This window comes from Microcebus murinus, chromosome 22, assembly GCF_040939455.1.
Source record: "Microcebus murinus isolate Inina chromosome 22, M.murinus_Inina_mat1.0, whole genome shotgun sequence".
Taxonomy (NCBI): domain Eukaryota; kingdom Metazoa; phylum Chordata; class Mammalia; order Primates; family Cheirogaleidae; genus Microcebus; species Microcebus murinus.
Window position 1 is genome coordinate 6,871,010 of NC_134125.1, and position 19,214 is coordinate 6,890,223.

The 19,214-nt window shown below is 36.4% G+C and overlaps 2 protein-coding genes across 4 annotated transcripts in view; both read left to right on the forward strand.

Moving 5' to 3' along the window:
- The window catches only part of IFT81 (intraflagellar transport 81), a 122,694-nt gene that overhangs the window by 22,598 nt on the left and 80,882 nt on the right, over nt 1–19,214 (forward strand). For all 3 annotated transcript variants that reach the window (XM_075996540.1, XM_075996541.1, XM_075996539.1), the window contains exons 10-11: nt 829–924; nt 6,477–6,623. In XM_075996540.1, the coding sequence (XP_075852655.1) occupies nt 829–924; nt 6,477–6,623 (243 nt within the window). The remainder of the gene's footprint in view (nt 1–828; nt 925–6,476; nt 6,624–19,214) is intronic.
- Nucleotides 5,034–5,698, forward strand: LOC105880918 (large ribosomal subunit protein eL34-like). Its single transcript, XM_075996838.1, has one exon. The coding sequence runs from the start codon at nt 5,328–5,330 to the stop codon at nt 5,679–5,681; it is 354 nt and encodes a 117-aa protein (XP_075852953.1). The 5' UTR covers nt 5,034–5,327; the 3' UTR covers nt 5,682–5,698.

Genomic DNA, 19,214 nt, shown 5'->3' on the forward strand with positions numbered 1-19,214 from the left:
TCAGGGAAATGCAAATCAAAACCACAATGAGATATCACTTAACCCCAGTGAGAATGGTCTTTATCAAAAAATCTCCAAACAATAAATGCTGGCATGGTTGTGGAGAGAGAGGAACACTCCTACACTGCTGGTGGGACTGCAAACTAGTTCAGCCTCTGTGGAAAGCAATATGGAGATATCTTAAAGCGATATAAGTGATTCTACCATTTGATCCAGCAATCCCATTGCTGGGCATCTACCCAAAAGATCCAATGACACTCTACAAAAAAGACACCTGCACTCGAATGTTTATAGCAGCACAATTCATAATTGCAAGGCTGTAGAAACAGCCCAAGTGTCCATCAATCCAAGAATGGATTAATAAAATGTGGTATATGTATGCCATGGAGTACTATTCAGCTCTAAGAAACAATGGTGACATAGCACATCTTATATTTTCCTGGTTAGAGCTGGAACCCATACTATTAAATGAAGTTTCCCAAGAATGGAAAAACAAGCACCACATATACTCACCAGCAAATTGGTATTAACTGAACAGCACCTAAGTGGTCACATAGGTACTACAGTAATAGGGTATTGGGCAGGTGGGAGGGGGGAGGGGGGCGGGTATATACATACATAATGAGTGAGATGTGCACCATCTGGGGATGGTCATGATGGAGACTCAGACTTGTGGGGGGAGGGGGGGAAATGGGCATTTATTGAAACCTTAAAATCTGTACCCCCATAATATGCCAAAAAAAAAAAAAGCTGGGTTTGGCCAGATGTCACTCAGTTTGTGTAATCATAATGAGAGTTTTAACATTTTTTACTTTCATACGGTTTTAGATAAATGAAATAAACACACAGATCAATCAGCTGATTGAAAAGAAAATGATGAGAAACGAGCCAATTGAAAGCAAACTCTCACTATATAGGCAACAGGTAAGAACATTCTTTTGGCCCACACATTTAGATCTGTTAGCTCATTGGTGAACCACCAATGTGTTATCTATAGTCTTAAAGTAAGAAGAAAGTACAGAGTAAATGCTCTGTCATTGTTAAGATTATAACAGAGAATTAGTGGTAAAGCCACAAAAGGCACATGTTCAAGTTTGAAATGCAATATACCTGATGGTGCTTAGTTTCCTTAACATAGTCAACTTATGATAGAGCTTTTTGTGTTTATCAGTGTGGAATTTTATTTTTATTTTATTTTATTTTTTTTGAGACAGTCTCACTCTGTTGCCCGGACTAGAGTGCCATGGTGTCAGTCTAGCTCACAGCAACCTCAAACTCCTGGGCTCAAGCGATCCTTCTGTCTCAGCCTCCCAAGTAGCTGGGACTAGAGGCATGTGCCACCATGCCCGGCTAATTTTTTCTGTATATTTTTAGTTGGCCAATTAATTTCTTTCTATTTTTATTAGAAACGGTGCCTCACTCTTGCTCAGGCTGGTCTTGAACTCCTGACCTTGAGTGATCCTCCCGCCTCGGCCTCCCATAGTGCTAGGATTACAGTGGAATTTTATTTTTAAGTGAAAGCTTACCATCGGTGGTATAAATAAAAATGCTTATAATCTTTAGAGTTAAAAATAATATGCTTTGCCGGGTGCGGTGACTCACGCCTGTAATCGTAGTACTCTGGGAGGCCGAGGCAGGCGGATTGCTCAAGGTCAGGAGTTCGAAACCAGCCTGAGCAAGAACGAGATCCATCTCTACTATAAATAGAAAGAAATTAATTGGCTAGCTAAAAATATATATATATATTAAAAAAATTAGCCAGGCATGGTGGCACATGCCTATAGTCCCAGCTACTCAGGAGGCTGAGACAGGAGGATCGCTTGAGCCCAGGAGTTTGAGGTTGCTGTGAGCTAGGCTGATGCCATGGCACTCACTCTAGCCTGGGCAACAGAGTGAGACTCTGTCTCAAAAAAAAAAAAAAAGACCAGCCTGAGCAAGAGCAAGACCCCATCTCTACTATAAATCGAAAGAAATTAGCCAAACAACTAAAAATAGAAAAATTTTAAGACATTATTTTTTCAGATATTCTGTCTGCCTTTCTTTTTTCCTTCTGGAATTTCCACAATGCATATGCTGGTTGGCTGATGGTATACCACATGTCCTTTCTTCTCTGTTCACTTTTTATATACATATGTACATATATATATGTGTGTGTGTGTGTATGTATATTTAGAGATGGAATCTTGTTCTGTCACCCAGGCTGGAGTGCAGTGATGTAATCATAGCTCACTGCAGCCTCGAACACTTGGGCTCAAGGGATCCTTGCGCCTCAACCTCTCAAGTAGCCAGAACTATAGGTGTGAGCCATTGTGCCCAGGTAATTTTTTTCATTTTATTAGGGACAAGGTTTCACTATGTTGCCCAGACTGGCCTTGAACTCCTGGCTTTGTGGAATCTTTCTGCCTCAGCGTCTGCAGTCACAGGGATTATAGGCACGAGCCACAGTGCCCAGCCCTTCAGTATTTTTTTTTCTGTTCCTCAGACTCAATAATTTCCCTTTTCCTATCTTCAAGTTCACTGATTCTTCTGCCTATTCAAATCTGCCTTTGAATCCATCTTGTGAATTTTTATTTCACTATTATACTTTTTAGCTCCGTAATTTCTTTTTGTTTTCTTTTTAGGTTTTCTCTATTAGTATTTTCATTTTGTTCATACATTGTTTTCTTAAATTCTTTCACATCTTCCTTTAGTTGTTTGACCATCTTTAAGGCAGTTGTTTTAAAGTCTTTGTCTAGTAGATCTGCCATCAGATCTTTTTCAAGAACAGTTTCTGTTGATTTATTTTTTCCTTTGACTGTGCTATATTTTCCTGTTTATTTGTGTGCTTTGTGACTTTTTGTTGTTGTTATAGACATTTGAATCTAATAATATGGTAACTCTGGAAATCAGATTCTTTCTCTTTCCTGGAGTTGGGTATTTTTTATTTTTGTTTTTGTTTTTTGATTATTATTAGAGACTGTGCCAAGGATCAACCTGAAGTGTACACTTAAAGCCATTTCAGGTCCTTTCTGAACCTGCACCTTTCCCTACACATGTGTAGATACTTTCTAATTTTCCCCATAAATGCAGTTGTTTTTTCTTTTTTTTGAGACAGAGTCTCACTTTGTTGCTCAGGCTAGAGTACACTGGCATCAGCCTAGCTCACAGCAACCTCAAACTCCTGGACTGAGGCAATCCTCCTGTCTCAGCCTCCCAAGTAGCTGGGACTACAGGTATGCGCCACCATGCCCGGCTAATTTTTTCTGTATGTTTTTAGTTGTCTAGCTAATTTTTTTCTATTTTTTTAGTAGAGACAGGGTCTCTCTCTCTTGCTCAGGCTGGTCTCGAACTCCTGAGCTCAAGCAATCTGTCTGCCTTGGCCTCCCAGAGTGGTAGAATTACAGGCATAAGCCACCACATGCAGTGTTTTTTAATGTCTTGATCTTTAATGTCTAACTTCTGAAAAGGGAAATTGAGAAAAATGAAGAGAAGAAAGAAACAACACTGGATCTTTAAATCCCCTGGAAGTCACTTCCAGGAGATGCAGCAACAATGGCCTTCCCTCTTTGTGCCTCTGTGATCAGAAGCAGCAATCCTGACAGATTCCCAGTATTTGAAGGACGAGGTCCTTTCTGCCTACTTTTGTTCTAAAAACCCATGTGCAAGCTGTTGCAGGAACACATGCATGGGTTTGGGATGCAGGATGGATACTTGTTATTGTGCTAAGGGCTGAAATTGATTGAAATTTACCTCCCTTTACTGTCTAAGCCTTCCACTGGAAGTTGCAAGCATTCAGTAGACTCCAGAATTCCAAAATAGTTACATCACAGATTCTGCCAAGTATAATTGTTAATTATGTGGAGACACAATTCCTGGTACTTCTTACTCCACCATCTTCCTAGAATGTCATCTTCTTATAAATTTAGGAACTCTTCATGTAAAATTTATGCTTACATATTTTGCTTTCTATTTTGCTTTTATGAGAGCCTTTTCTTTCTTTATGTCTTCTGACTTATTTTATTTATGAAAGCTATTAATTTGTTTTCTATAGTTTTTCCATTGATACTGTTGGGTTTTTTAGGTACATGACTATATAACATGAAAATTCCAATTTTCCCTTTCAAATTCTTATGCTTCTAATTGCTCTCATATGTCTAATGATACTAGCTAATACCATCAATATAATATTAAATTGTAGTGGCCATAGTGGGCATTTTTATTATGTTCCTGACTTTAGTGAGAAATACCGTCATGTTTCTCTATTAAATAAGATCCTAGTTTTGGGCTGAGGTTTATATTTATTTATTTTTATCATGTTACTTATTTTATGATTGAAGTATACCATTAAGTCCTGTATAATTCTGGTTCTCTATTTTTCCTTCTTCATTTTTTAAGCTGGAGCTATAGAGTGAAACATTTCTTTATCATCACTTATCTTTTCATTTTTTTAAACAGGAAGGACAATAGAATTTTTTTAAGGGTTTGCAGTAGATATTCCTCCTCTCCTATCAAATTTGTTTGAAGAAAAAATAATGCTTTTTGAGACAGAGTCTCACTCTGTTGCCTAGACTAGAGTGCAGTGGCATCATCATAGCTCACTGCAACCTCCAACTCCTGGGTTCAAGCCGATTCTCCTGCCTCAGCCTTCCCAGTAGCTGGGACTACAGGCATATACAACAGTGCCCAGCTAATTTGTGTATTTTTTGTAGAGACTTGGTCTTGCTATGTTGCTCAGGCTGGTCTCAAACTCCTGAGCTCAAGCAACACTCCCACCTCGGTCTCCTGAAGTGCTAAGATTACAGGCATGAGCCACTCCACCCAACCTGAAAAAAATATTTATAGCATTTTGCTTAGGAAAGCAGTTTGGCTGATGTTTTTCTTAAACCAGTGCAGCCATAGTTCATTAAAAGAAATCTCCCAAGAGTTGCGAGTTCTAATATAAAATGCTGTATTCATGGCTAAGAACCATGTGAACTATGTAAACATTTGTGTGATTCTGGTGATTCAGATGTTTGATTTGAACTTGCATTTTATTTATTAGAGTGCCACAAATATAATAGATGTAATAACATTTCACTTTAGAAATATATATATTGGATTCAGTAAGACGACCTATGTTGTTGTTTTGACAATAGAGCAGTCTTGGAACTATTTTTTTCCCCTCATCTTTAGTCTCTTTACAATTGGTTGTCATCCGAGGTGTTGCAGGAGCCGAGAGCTCTTAGAACAGTACTTTGAGCTAGCATAGGGGTAAGAGGAGCAAGAGGGAGGCTGGTGGTGATCAGGTTCCCTTCTTTTAGCTTTGGAAACTCCCAGATTCTGGCTGCTCCTCCGAAGTTGCACTCAAAATGGTCCAACATTTGACATATCGCCATAGGCTTTTCTACAATACAGCCTCTAACAAAACTAGGCAGTCCCGACACCCAGGTAATAGAATTGTTTACCTTTATACCAAGAAGGTTGGGAAAGCACCAAAATCTGCATGTGGTGTGTGCCCAGGTAGACTTCAAGGGGTTCGTGCTATGAGACCTAAAGTAATTATGAGGTTGTCTAAAACAAAAAAACGTGTCAGCAGGGCCTATGGTGGTTCCATGTGTGCTAAATGTGTTCGTGACAGGATCAAGTATGCTTTCCTTATCGAGGAACAGAAAATCGTTGTGAAGGTGTTGAAGGCACAAGCACAAAGCCAGAAAGCTAAATAAGAAAATGAACCTTGGCTGGGCGTGGTGGCTCACGCCTATAATCCTAGCACTTTGGATTGCTCAAGGTCAGGAGTTCGAAACCAGCCTGAGCAAGAGCGAGACCCCGTCTCAAAAATAGAAAGAAATTAATTGGCCAACTAAAAATATATATACAAAAAATTAGCCGGGCATGGTGGCACATGCCTGTAGTCCCAGCTACTCGGGAGGCTAAGGCAGAAGGATTGCTGAGCCCAGGAGATTGAGGTTGCTGTGAGCTAGGTTGACGCCACGGCACTCACTCTAGCCTGGGCAACAAAGTGAGACTCTGTCTCAAAAAAAAACAAACAAAAAAAGAAAAGAAAATGAACCTTTTTTGAGGAATAAAAATTAAAAGGCTAAAAAAAAAAAAAAGCAGTCTTATTTTTTTCCAATGAAAGGAAACTCACCATGCAAAAAAACAATAGACTTAGTGTTAGCTTCTATTTACTTACTTAGAATGTATTTTCATTAGTATTTGAGTGTTACTTAAGAAGACTTTAATATTTTCATTATTAGCACATTTTTGTTTTTCTGCTTATATGTTCTACATTTTCAGGGCTTTTGTCTTCCAAAATATTTTTAGGTGAATATTTAATATATATTGTATGCTCATATTAAATACATAATTGGTGATGGTGGGCAGTAGGAATTGGTTAGGAGAAGCCAAGCTGATATTGAAAATTTAACTCAGTAAAATCTATATTATAGATAACTTCACAAGATAATAGAAAGTTGATTGTGTGCCTTATTTTACATTCATATTTAATGCTCATTTAGGCATCAATCATTTCTCGTAAAAAAGAAGCAAAAGCTGAGGAACTTCAGGAGGCCAAGGAGAAGTTAACCAGCCTAGAGAGAGAAGTGTCATTAAAGACAAATCAGACCCGTGAATTTGGTGGTACTGAAGTTTTGAAGGGAGATGAGGTAAGTTGAGGTATCTCATAGGACAAGTGTGTGAGTGTTGTTTTTGTTTGAAACCATTAATGTGTTTGACTTGCTTAGTTTGAATAATGGGAAGTTAATCTTATTTTTAAAAACTTATTTATATAGATTTGTAAATATATATAAAACTGAAAAGAAAGATCTTTTGCAATTATACTGAGATATTTTTAATATAAAATGGCAGATATCTTAGTGATTTTTATGAGATGTTATATTCTAAATTTTCACTATTTAATTAAGTGAATTTATATTGGATTTATTTATTATGAGTATTAAATTATAAAAATGAAACAGGCTGGGTGCAGTGGCTCACGCCAGTTAATCCTAGCACTTTGGGAGGTCGAGTGGGGAGAATCACTTGAGGTCAGGAATTTGAGACCAGCCTAAGTAAGCGCAAGACCCTATCTCGACTAAAAATTGAAAAATTAGCTGGATGCAGTGGTACACACCTGTGTTCCAGCCACTCGGGAGGCTGAGGCAGGAAGCTTGCTTGAGCCCAGGAGTTTGAGGTTGCAGTGAGCTATGATGACGCCACTGCACTCTAGTCCAGGCAACAGAGCAAGACTCTGTCTCAGGAAAAAAAAGGAAAGAAACAAGAAATAAAATTAGTAGGAACTAACAGATAATACAAAGATTTATATTTGTTGATAAATCTATTTCCATAGAGAACTAAGAAAATACCATCATGAAGTTACTTTGTCAGTAGTATATATTTGGCCAGTGGGTCTGACATGATTAAAATGACCTTATCATAAATGCTTACAAGTTAAAAGAATACAATTATGTTTTGCATTGTTACATACTTTAAATTTTGAACAATGCTTTAATGGCTTTTGTATCATTTATCCTGCTTTCAGACTCATAAGATTAATAAAACAAATAATGTTGTTTATAGATAGCTAAACTCAAGTACCAGAAATATAATTCCCCATCTTTTTTTCATAGAATTAGCTCAACAGAGAGTGAATGAATGAAGAAAAATTTCTTGTTTTAGCTCAGTGCTTTTTTAGCAAATCAAGTGATAGGTCATATTTTCGTTCCTAAACATTGCCTGTAATTTACCAATTCGTACAGGTTTTTAAAATTTTATGTTAACTGCTAGACCTCAGCAAAAGCTATTCTGAAGAGCTGTTCTTGTCCAATCCTCATTTTTGGCTTTGAAAGGTTATTGAATCCCTACTGTTACAAATTGGCAGTGAACCTTCACTGAGCCAAATACAAATGAATTATTACCTCAGTACCACTTTTCTCCATGGTGCTTCGGATTGTAGCCTCCCAATGTGCCTTTTAGCTTGTTGGAGAAGTAGTAGATATTAGGAAGTCAGCACTTGATTGAAAAATTCCTTTGGCTTTCAACAATCACTTCCAGATTGCTTTAAGACATGAGTGTGTTTTAAATTAAACTTGGAAGTCAACAGTGTGTGCTTTGTGACATGCATGCTATCCAGGGGGAAAAAGATTAATTATATAGCAATTTTGCTTTATCAGAGACCATGCTTAAGCCAAAAAAAAAAAAAAAAAAAATCTAAAGACATGGACATAAGCCAAAAAAAAAAAAAAAAAAAAAGAGACCATACTATCTCCTAGTATTTTTATCTTTTCTTAAGAAAACACTGCCTAATTGTCAGGAAATACTCATTGTTAGGCCACATTTGGCATGAATAGGCTTATTAAGTCAGTATTAGATGTTCCCTCTATGCATATGTGAGGGAAAAGAACCTAGTGAGAAATCATGGTGAATAGGGGAAGTATCCAATGACAGAACAAAGCATACTTTTTTTTTTAAGGGGAAAAAGATAACTTTGGAAATGATAAGATCAACTTGATTTTTGAACAATGTCTGGTTGGCAGCTAGAACAAATCATTTGGTAAATTATTTGGCAGTTTCCTAGAAGAACAGAAGGTATTGGGGAACATTAAGCATAATTTTATAAAGAACAAATCTTGGTGGACCAATTTAATTTTTTATTTGATAAAGTGATCAGCCATATGGACAAAAGGGAGTAAGTTTGTTATATTTAAAATTACATAATATCGCTGGACTTCACTGGGGTTTCTGATTCGGTATCACATGGTAAACACCAGAAAATCATGTCCTTTGCTCCCCATGTGTTAGCACAGTTGATGGGAAGGTATTGAGAGGTAATGGCATGGTGTTTGGAAAGAATACTACTCCAGGAATCGCATGTAGAATGAAGAAAGGGGGATAACATTTTTTGAGCAATTTTTATGCAAAGTTCTGTACCAGATGCTTTACAAATATACTTATTTACTTTTTGCAAGAGGTATTATTATCATTTCCATTTTACAATTGAGTGACACTCAGGGAGATTATAGATTCACCCAGCTAATAAGTGGCCAGGTGGGTATCCAGGACCTCTCCAAGGTCTATTGGCCTTGAACAAATTCTTAACCTTTCTGAGGTTTGTCTGGGGTGGATTGCTCTTCATTGTCTCTAGGAAAAACACATGAAATAATGGATGTAAAAGCTTCTGAGAAACTCAAAGGCTCAGTGAACATATAACATCTGGCATATAAAGTAGCCATTCCTATGAGTGGTATGTCACTTTGTGTGTAAGAGGCAGTATGGTGGGGTAGTTGAGAGTGTAGGCTTTAGAACCTGGTCGTTTGAGTGCAGATCCTGATGTTGCCATTTATTAGCTTGGTGGCATTGGCAAGTTCCTTAACCTCTTTGTACTAAGTTGTAAAATGTGAATGTTACTAGTTATTTACTACCTAGAATTATTTTGAGGATTAATTGAGTTAGTACCTGTAATTTGCTTAGAATAGCACTAGGCACATAGTAAGTGCTCAGTGTATTAGTTCTTTTATTTTTATTTATTTTTTTATTTTTATTTTTTTGAGACAGAGTCTCACTCTGTTGCCCAGGCTAGAGTGCTGTGGTGTGAGCCTCGCTCACAGCAACCTCAAACTCCTGGGCTCAAGTGATCCTTCTGCCTCAGCCTCCCAAGTAGCTGGGACTACAGGCATGCACCACCATGCCTGGCTAATTTTTTCTATGTATTTTAGTTGGCCAATTAATTTCTTTCTATTTTTAGTAGAGAGTGGGTCTCACTCTTGCTCAGGCTCGTTTTGAACTCCTGACCTTGAGCGATCCACCTGCCTCGGCCTTCCAGAGTGCTAGGATTACAGGCATGGGCCACCGAGCCTGGCCCTAGTTCTTAATATTTATATATTTTTGTCATTCAGTTGAATGAAGAGTTTGAGAATTGAAACCAGCATCTCCAAGACTGGGAGCAATTTAGTAAAAATAAATATAAAATCATTTCTGCTCAGGATAAATAATTTATACAGATTTATGATGGAATAAGATAGTATTAATGAGAGTTATTTTAGCTGTCATTCACTGAGCAGTTACTACATGCTCAATCTGAGCACTTTAAAAATATACGCTTGGTGATAGTTGTACAATAATGTGAATGTACTTTATGCCACAGAAGTATATACTTAAAAATGGTTAATATGGTAAATTTTATATTGTTATCACACAGTCGATCCTAATTCATCCTCTCAGAAAGCCTATGAGGTAAATATTATCTTCATTTTGTAACTAAGGAAACAAGAAATTTAAGTAACTTACCCAAAGTCACACAGTATGTTGCAGAGCAAGAATTTGAACCAAAATATGAATACTTCTATAGCTGTGGTCCTAAGAGAAAACTGTGTTACTCTGACAACTCCAAGGTGCTATTGGAATGGATAAATTTTAGTATTCATATTTGACTCTAAATAGGACTACACTATGAGCAGTCATTAATTAGAAATGTGAGTTTGCTAGAAACTGTATGATAGCCATTTCTTTGGATGTAAAACTTCATTCTATATGTAGTTGTTTGCTCAGTATTTTCTTGGAAAAATTTGGGAACATGACTGTGTTGTTGATGAGGATAAATGTAACAAGTTCTAGATATATATATTGATTTATATTCCGTTGTCATTTTCTTTTTAGAGGTCTTGTTAGCATTTTTTATTTTTTTATTTTTATTTTTTTTTTTTTTGAGACAGAGTCTCGGTTTGTTGTCCAGGCTAGAGTGAGTGCCGTGGCGTCAGCCTAGCTCACAGCAACCTCAAACTCCTGGGCTCGAGCGATCCTTCTGCCTCAGCCTCCCGAGTAGCTGGGACTACAGGCATGCGCCACCATGCCCGGCTAATTTTTTTTTTTTATATATATATCAGTTGGCCAATTAATTTCTTTCTATTTATAGTAGAGACGGGGTCTCGCTCTTACTCAGGCTGGTTTTGAACTCCTGACCTTGAGCAATCCGCCCGCCTCGGCCTCCCAAGAGCTAGGATTACAGGCGTGAGCCACCGCGCCCGGCTTGTTAGCATTTTTTAAAGTTTGATAATGAAATATGTATTTGGATGCTTCCTGTTGCCAGTAACATTATTTTAGATGTTTTATTTTGTCTAAGAATTTTATGTCTTCTGATTGCAGATAACAGGTGCTCTAGGCATTTGTTCTTTGTTAGGCTTTTTAAATTAGTATTTCCTTGATTTTCCTTATTAGTAAAAGACGAAGTATCTAAAAATGCTTATTTCCCCCTCATTATATTTTGGTTATAATTTTAACATTTTATTAACAGGAATAATCCAGGCATGTGTTTATCTGTTATCCTGCAAAAGTACTGACATAGGTACGAATTTCTTGAACAGTGGAAATTATCTTCTCAGTGATAGAGATACATTTTCTTGCCAATTTAGTCTATCTTGATTTCTTTCTTTTCATACCAGTATTTGGTAGGTGATAGAAAGGCTGAGTTTAGAGACTACACCTTGTTAACATAACTAAAAGTTGATAATAATGAATATCTAACTGTTTTTTATATCTTAAAAGTTATTATATTAGATTTTAAGTATATCCTAATTAAGTATAAAGCTGGTTGAGTCGACAGTCTCAAAAAACTTTGATTGATGTCATCTCTGGGAGGAAATATGCACAAAAAAGTATCATGGAGCTTTGCCCTTGATCCTGGTTTATTTATTATTCTTATCAATAATTAAGATTAATAATAATGAAAGTTTATTATGCAATTATAGTGTGCCAGACACCCTACTAGGCTTCTTATATACATTATCTCATTTATTTTATTATACTCATAAATACAATGTACTCATAAGTTTTTATAAATTAAGGAACTGAGGCACATAAAAGGTTTAACCTGAGTTACCTGAGATCACATTGCTTGTATGTAGTAGTACCAGGATTTAATTGAGGCAGTCGGGCTCTAGAAACCTCAATAATTTGCCCTTGACAGAAAACTAGAAAAACTAGTCAGCCTGAAACAGATGATAGAATTACAATTCAAAATCATCTTGTAGGCAGGAGCACTGTGCTTAAACAAAGAAAATGACATTAATGAGATTATAAATATAATATGGTAGAATTCAAGTTTTGTCCGCCAACTCAACACATCACCTATGAGTAATGCAGTTTTAGAAAACAAATAAAATATGCTACATTAATAAAAATGTAATATCCTTTTTATGGTCAAATTATGCCTGGATATTATTTTACATTTTGGCTTCATGTTTTAAGAGAGATATAGTCATGCCAGAGTCACAGATAAGGGTGACTAAAATGGATGAAAAGTGTGGAAACTGTCATAGCAAGAATTGATTATGTATTAACTGAGGAAGAAAAGACCAAACGAAGATACAATAAATGTTTAAAGGCTTATTTATAGAAAGGGTAGTGTACAGAAAAGAGTTAATATAGGAGGCCTGAGATTGCTGTCCCTAGAAAGGCCTGCTTGCAGGGTTGGCCTTTGGCTGGCAGCTGGGAACTTGAATTTTGGAAGGATTCCCACCATTACCTGATAAGAATGGCTCTCTGTGCCTGAAGTGTATGGAGAGTATGGTTTATGTAGAGCACATGCTTTCTTTCTAAGAGTCTGGAATTTTGGTATAGGCTAGGTGGAATGTGCCTGCAAGATCAGCTCCCAGTAAAAACCCTGGGCACTAAGTCTCTGATGAGTGTCCCTGATTGGCAGCATTTCAAATGTATTGTTACAACTCATTGCTGGAGTAATTAAGTGTGTTCTGTGTGATAGCACAGGAGAGAACTTTTGGAAGCTTGCATTTGGTTTCCTTCAGATTTCACCCTTTGCGTCTTTTCCCTTTGCTGATTTTATTTTGTATCCTTTCAGGGTAGTAAGTCATAGCCAAGAGTATGATTATATGCTGAGTTGGCTGAGTCCTCCTAGTGAATCCTTGAGCCTACAGGTTGGTCTTTGGGACCCCCAACACAGATGGATTAGTGTTGTTATTGTTTGTTTGCAAGAAGCCAGAATTAGGCCCAATGGATGGTGGTTAGAAAGAAATATTTGTTTGCTAATAAGGAAAAATTTGGCCGGGTGCGGTGGTTCACGTCTGTAATCCTAGCGCTCTGAGAGGCCGAGGTGGGCGGATTGCTCGAGGTCAGGAGTTTGAAACCAGCCTGAGCAAGAGTGAGACCCACTGTCTACTATAAATAGAAATAAATTAATTGGCCAACTAATATATATATAGAAAAAATTAGCCGGGCATGGTGGCGCATGCCTGTAGTCCCAGCTACTCGGGAGGCTGAGGCAGCAGGATTGCTTGAACCCAGGATTTTGAGGTTGCTGTGAGCTAGGCTGACGCCACGGCACTCTCTCTAGCCCGGGCAACAAAGCAAGACTGTCTCAAAAAAAGAAAAAATAAGGAAAAATTTCTACCACTTAAGCTTTCTTCAGTAAAGGAGTAGGCTGCTTTGATGAAGTATGGTACTATACCAATTTAACGCATTGACTGCCACACTTGAAAAAAAATTTTTTTCCCTGGGGCCACAGTGTTTAATGATGAATATAGAATAAAAACTTCAAAAACAAAATGATCCTTTCTAATTTAATGAAAAATTTATTATTTTTTATTGTTTTCTGTACATGAGTTATATGCAACTCACGTTGCACTAGAATCAATTTTGAAATTGCACTCCAGTTGAGTTGTATGTGACTCAGAACATAGTTATTGAATTTTTTTTGAGGGAATTGAGTCTTCATATGCATCATTAGGCCATAGGCTCAAAACTAGCATGAGTTAAATACAACTCACATGGCAATTAATGTGTTAAAATATTCTAACAAGCTGGATGAGGGACATTTTAGAACTAATGTGTACATTGAGTAGAAGAACGTTGGATCAATGCTGTGGGTTTTTTAATCTTAAAAAAATCTGATTATACAAGTAATATCTGTATGCATTCTCATGGTATACAAGTCAAACAATGCACATAAGACAAAAGTTCCCCTTGACTACTTCCTACCTCCCATCCTAGTCCCTGGGTTCCTTTCAGAGAGAAAACCATTGCTACCAGTTTTATATATTCTTTCATTCCTTTCTCTGGAGATAGATACAAATATAGATAATATTGTTTTGTGACTTTTAGAAAATATGAATGGTATAATACTGTGTGTATTATGCACCTTGCTCTTAATAACATGTCTTGGGGATTTTTTCTATGTCAGTAAATAAAGAGGCTCTTCTGTAGAGGTTAAGAGCATCAGCTTTGGAGCCAGAAGACCCAGGTGTAGATCCCTGCTCTGCCACCTGTTAACTGTGCAATATTAACATGTTATCTACCTCCTGTTTGCCTCAGTTTCCTTGTCTATAAAGTGGGATAATCCTGGCTTACAGGAAACAATACTATCACATTTAGTTATAATAATAATTATCATGTACTTCTTTTCATTTAACTGCTACATGGTATTCCATAGAATGGATATACCTTATTTATTCCAACCAAGAGTATACAAGAGTATGTTTCCTTTTACTTAAAACTCTTCACTATAGCCAAATACGCCAGAAGTGAAAAAAAAAATTAAAAAAAAAAGTGAAAAAAAAAAAAAACTCTTCACTAGCACTTAATCCTCTCAAACTTCTCAATTTTGCCATTCTCACAATATTTAATGTTAATTTTTCCTAATTACTAGTGAGATTTATATTTGGTCATTTATATTTATTTCTTATATCATTTGCCTGTTGATTTTTTCTTCATTTTTTTCCCTACTGCATTGAATGTTTGTTTTTCTTATCAATTTATCCTATTTTTACATATATTCTAGATATTAATCGGGGCAATTGTTTTCTTCTAGTCTGTCATTTGTCTCTTTGTATATGGTGTCTTAGTCACACAGAAGGTTTCCCCCACTTTTTCTCAGACAACTTTATTGAAATATAATTAATATACAATAAACTGGATATGGTTAAAGTGTACAATTTGGTAATATAGCCATGAAACTCTCACCATAATCAAGATAGTGAACATACCTATCAACCTCAAAAGTTTTTTTAATGCCATTTTCTCCCACTCCTCTATGCTCCCTCAAAACAACTACTGCATTTTCTAGAATATTACACAAATGGGATCACATAATATATACTCATTTTTGGTAGGGCTTCTTTCACTCAGAATAATTGAGATTTATTCATGTTGTGTGTATATCAGTAGTTCATGCTTTTTTATTGCAGACTAATATTCTATCATATGGAACTATCAGTTTGTTTATCCATTCACCTATTTATCTACTAATGAGTGTTTGGGCTGTTTCCAATTTTTGTCTATTACAAATAAAAAAGCTGTAAACCTTTGTGTGCAAGTCTTTGCGTGGACATATGTTTTCTTTCCTCTTAGGTAAATAGTAGTGTAATGACTATTATAGCATAGGTATATATTTAACTTTTTGTGTGTGTAGTAGTAAAATATATGTAACATAAAGTTTACCATTTATAAGTGCATAATTTAGTAACATTAATTACATTCACAATGTTGTTGTATAGTTATCACCACTGTTTCCAAAACTTAAAAAGAAACTCTTTACCCATTAAGCAGTAACTTCTCATTTCCTCTTTCCCCTAGCTACTGGTAACTTCTACTTCTGTCTGTATGAATTTGAATATTTTAGATAACTCATATAAGTAGTATCATACAATAGTTATCCTTTTGTCTCAGCTTATTTCACTTAGTATAATGTGCACAAGTTTCATCCTTGTTGAAGCATGTTATCAGAATTCATCCCTTTTTATGGCTGAATCATATTCCAGTATATTTATATGCCCCATTTTGTTTATTCATTCATCTGTTGATAGACACTTGGGTTGTTTCCATCTTTGGGTTATTGTCAATAATGCTGCTGTAAACATTGGCATACAAGTATCTGTTTGAGTACCTGTTTTCAGTTATTTTGGGTATATACCTAGGAGAATAATGTTGGGTCGTATGATAATTTCATGTTCAACTTTTTGAAGAACTGTCATACTGTTTTCCACTGCAGCTATATACCATTTTACACTCTCACCGGCAGTGAGTAAGGGTTTTGATTTTTCCACATATTTGCCAACACGTATTTTCCTTTTTCTTTTTTGTTATAGTCATCCTTATGAGTGTGTAATGGTATCGTTGTAGTTTTGATTTTATATTTCCCTAATGACTAATGCTGTTTTCATGTGCTTTTTGGCCATTTGTATATCTTTGGGGAAATGTCTATTTAAGTTCTTTGCCCATTTTTTAATTGGTTTGTCTTTTGTTGTTGAGTAGTCTCTGTTTCTTTTAATTTTTCATATTTTCCATCTCATTGTTCTTTTGCATTCCAATAAGGATAAATTCTTTGGCATAATCTTCCACCTTCCTCATTTACATTTTTAGCTGTTATGTTGTCATCAGTCATTTTATTTCAATGGTAAAAATTTTAATTTCCAGTTGTACATCTAATAGTTTCTAGATATATTATGCTTTTACTTATTTCTAAAAATAATAATTAAAGATATTTTAACATATTCTAATGTAGTTATACTTGCTTTGATAACAGAAACAGTTATAGCTAATAACTGCTAGTTCTTTGAGTTTAAACTTTCTTCATGGTATTGCTCTTCTTCAAATATTTGATGATTTGGGGTGGTATGTACATTTCTTTCTATTACTTTGAAGGATTTTTGAATAGGAGGGAGATCCTGGGATGTGTGTTTCAATCTACCATCAAGCTTGAAATTCTTACCACTGGTTTCTACACTATGTTAGAGGAGCACTTGGGGTCTGAAGACATGCGCCAGTGGACAATTGGGAAGTGTTGTAGGCCCCTCTTCTGACTTCAACCACATTAGTTCTCCTTTATCTGAATAATATATTGAGGTTCCACATAAGAATTTGCTTGAAAATAAAGTTCCACTGTTTAAAAAAAGGGTTGAAAGGCACTGAACTAAATGATCAATCTAGAGTCTCTTCTACCATAATAATTTCTGAGTACTTATTATGAATCACTGGCTTAAAATGTGAGTGAATATGAATCTCCCTCTATGATTTTTCTATATATTTTGTCACCTACAAGAGAAACCAAAATTTTTTTTTTTTTTTTTGAGACAGAGTCTCACTTTGTTGCCCAGGCTAGAGTGAGTGCCGTGGCGTCAGCCTGGCTCACAGCAACCTCAATCTCCGGGGCTCAGCGATCCTACTGCCTCAGCCTCCCGAGTAGCTGGGACTACAGGCATGCGCCACCATGCCCGGCTAATTTTTTGTATATATATTTTTAGTTGGTCAATTAATTTATTTCTATTTTTGGTAGAGACGGGGTCTCGCTTGGGCTGGTTTCGAACTCCTGACCTTGAGCAATCCGCCCGCCTCGGCCTCCCAAAGTGCTAGGGTTACAGGCGTGAGCCACCGCGCCCGGCCAATTTTTTGTATATATATTTTTAGTTGGTCAATTAATTTCTTTCTATTTTTAGTAGAGACTGGTTCTTGCTCAGGTTGGTTTTGAACTCCTGACCTCGAGCAATCCGCCCGCCTCGGCCTCCCAGAGTGCTAGGATTACAGGCGTGAGCCACCACGCCCAGCCAAGAAACCAAATTTTAATTTTTAACTGGATTTGATGGTAGAGTCTAGTTAGAATCCTCATGTGGATGTTTCTTAGGACTTTATAAGTGCAAATTATTGCTGTTATTCTAAGCTATGATAACTCCAAATATTGAGTAGGATTTTAATGTTAAGTAATCTAATTTTTCCATATTATGGAGAATTTAAAAATTTTTTACATAGAAATATTAGGTTAAGAATGAAATGTCCGATTTTCTTAAGTGCTAGGTTTGACAGTTGATATCTCTGACATTTATTTCACTTTGACACTTCTTGTTTTATGTTTACCATAAAGGTACATCCTCAGTCTTTCAAATGCATGTTTTGGCTTGTGGTTTTCTTTCAAATTTTTATTAGGGCAATTTTTGTGAAACCATGGATAAGTTAAAATTTCGTGTTATTTTTGAATATGAGTTCCATTGTGGAACCAATGCAGCACAGACAGCTCAAAATATCAACAAAGTGTTTGGGAAGAATGTAGCTAATGAGTGCATAGGAAGTCTGTCGATGGTTCAAGAAGTTACATTCTAGTGATTTTAATCTTGAAAATGAGCCACTAGGACAACCTGACACCAAGGTAGATAATGAGCTGACAGCTGTAGTGGAAGTCAATCCATCTCAACCTATGCGTGAATTAGCAAGATTTGACGTTACTATTCCAAAATATTGGACCATTTGAAACAAATTAGCAAGGTAAAGAAGCTAGATAAATGGGTTCCACATGAATTAAATGAGTATCAGAAATCGTCTCAAAGCTTGCCTTTCTTTGCTGTCATGACATAAAGGTAAACCAATTCTACATCATATTGTTGTGTGATGAAAAATGGATTCTGTTTGACAATCACAAGCATTTGGCACAATGGTTGGATAAAGATGAAATACCGAAACACAGTCCAAAACCAAATATTTATCAAAAAAAGCTAATAGTATCTGTTTGGTGGTCCAGCACTGATATTATCCACTACAGCTTCATGAAACCTAGTCATATGATTATAGTGGATGCAACCAATTGGATGAAATGATGACGATATTTGTGATTAAGCAACTGAGATTGGTCAACAGAGACAGGCCAGTCCTCTGCAAGGTTTGACCACAAGTTGCACAAACAATGCTGCTCAAACTACAGAGGCTGAACTTGGAATTTCTTGTTGTCATCTACCCTATTCACCAGACCTTGCATCAACTGACTACCACTTTTTCCAGACTTTGGACCACTTCTTGCAAGGAAATATTCAATTCTCAACAAGCTGTGGAAAACGCCTTTTGTGATTTCATCCCCACTTGCTCTCCAGGCTTCTTTGCTGCTGGTATAAACAAGCTACTGTTAAGATGGCAAAACTGTGTCAATAGTTTAGGTTCATGTTAAGACTTTAATTAATTGTGCTGCTTCTTGTTTGAGATTATAATAAACTACACTTTTGATGAGAAATCGGACATTTCATATTTAATGACCCAATATACATTATGCAGAATTTAGTGTGAGAAGAGACAGAAAAACATATTATTATGGCATAGTATAATAGTTAGTGATCACAAATATGACTCTGGGTTATCAATGAAAGGTTGCTGTGATCAGTATGCATTTTATTTTTTTTGGGGGGGGGTTAAAACACTTTATTGAGGGGAACTGGGGACAGGGAACAATGAAGGTCGTAGAACGGGGAGATCAACGTCTTCGGCCGGGCTGGGAC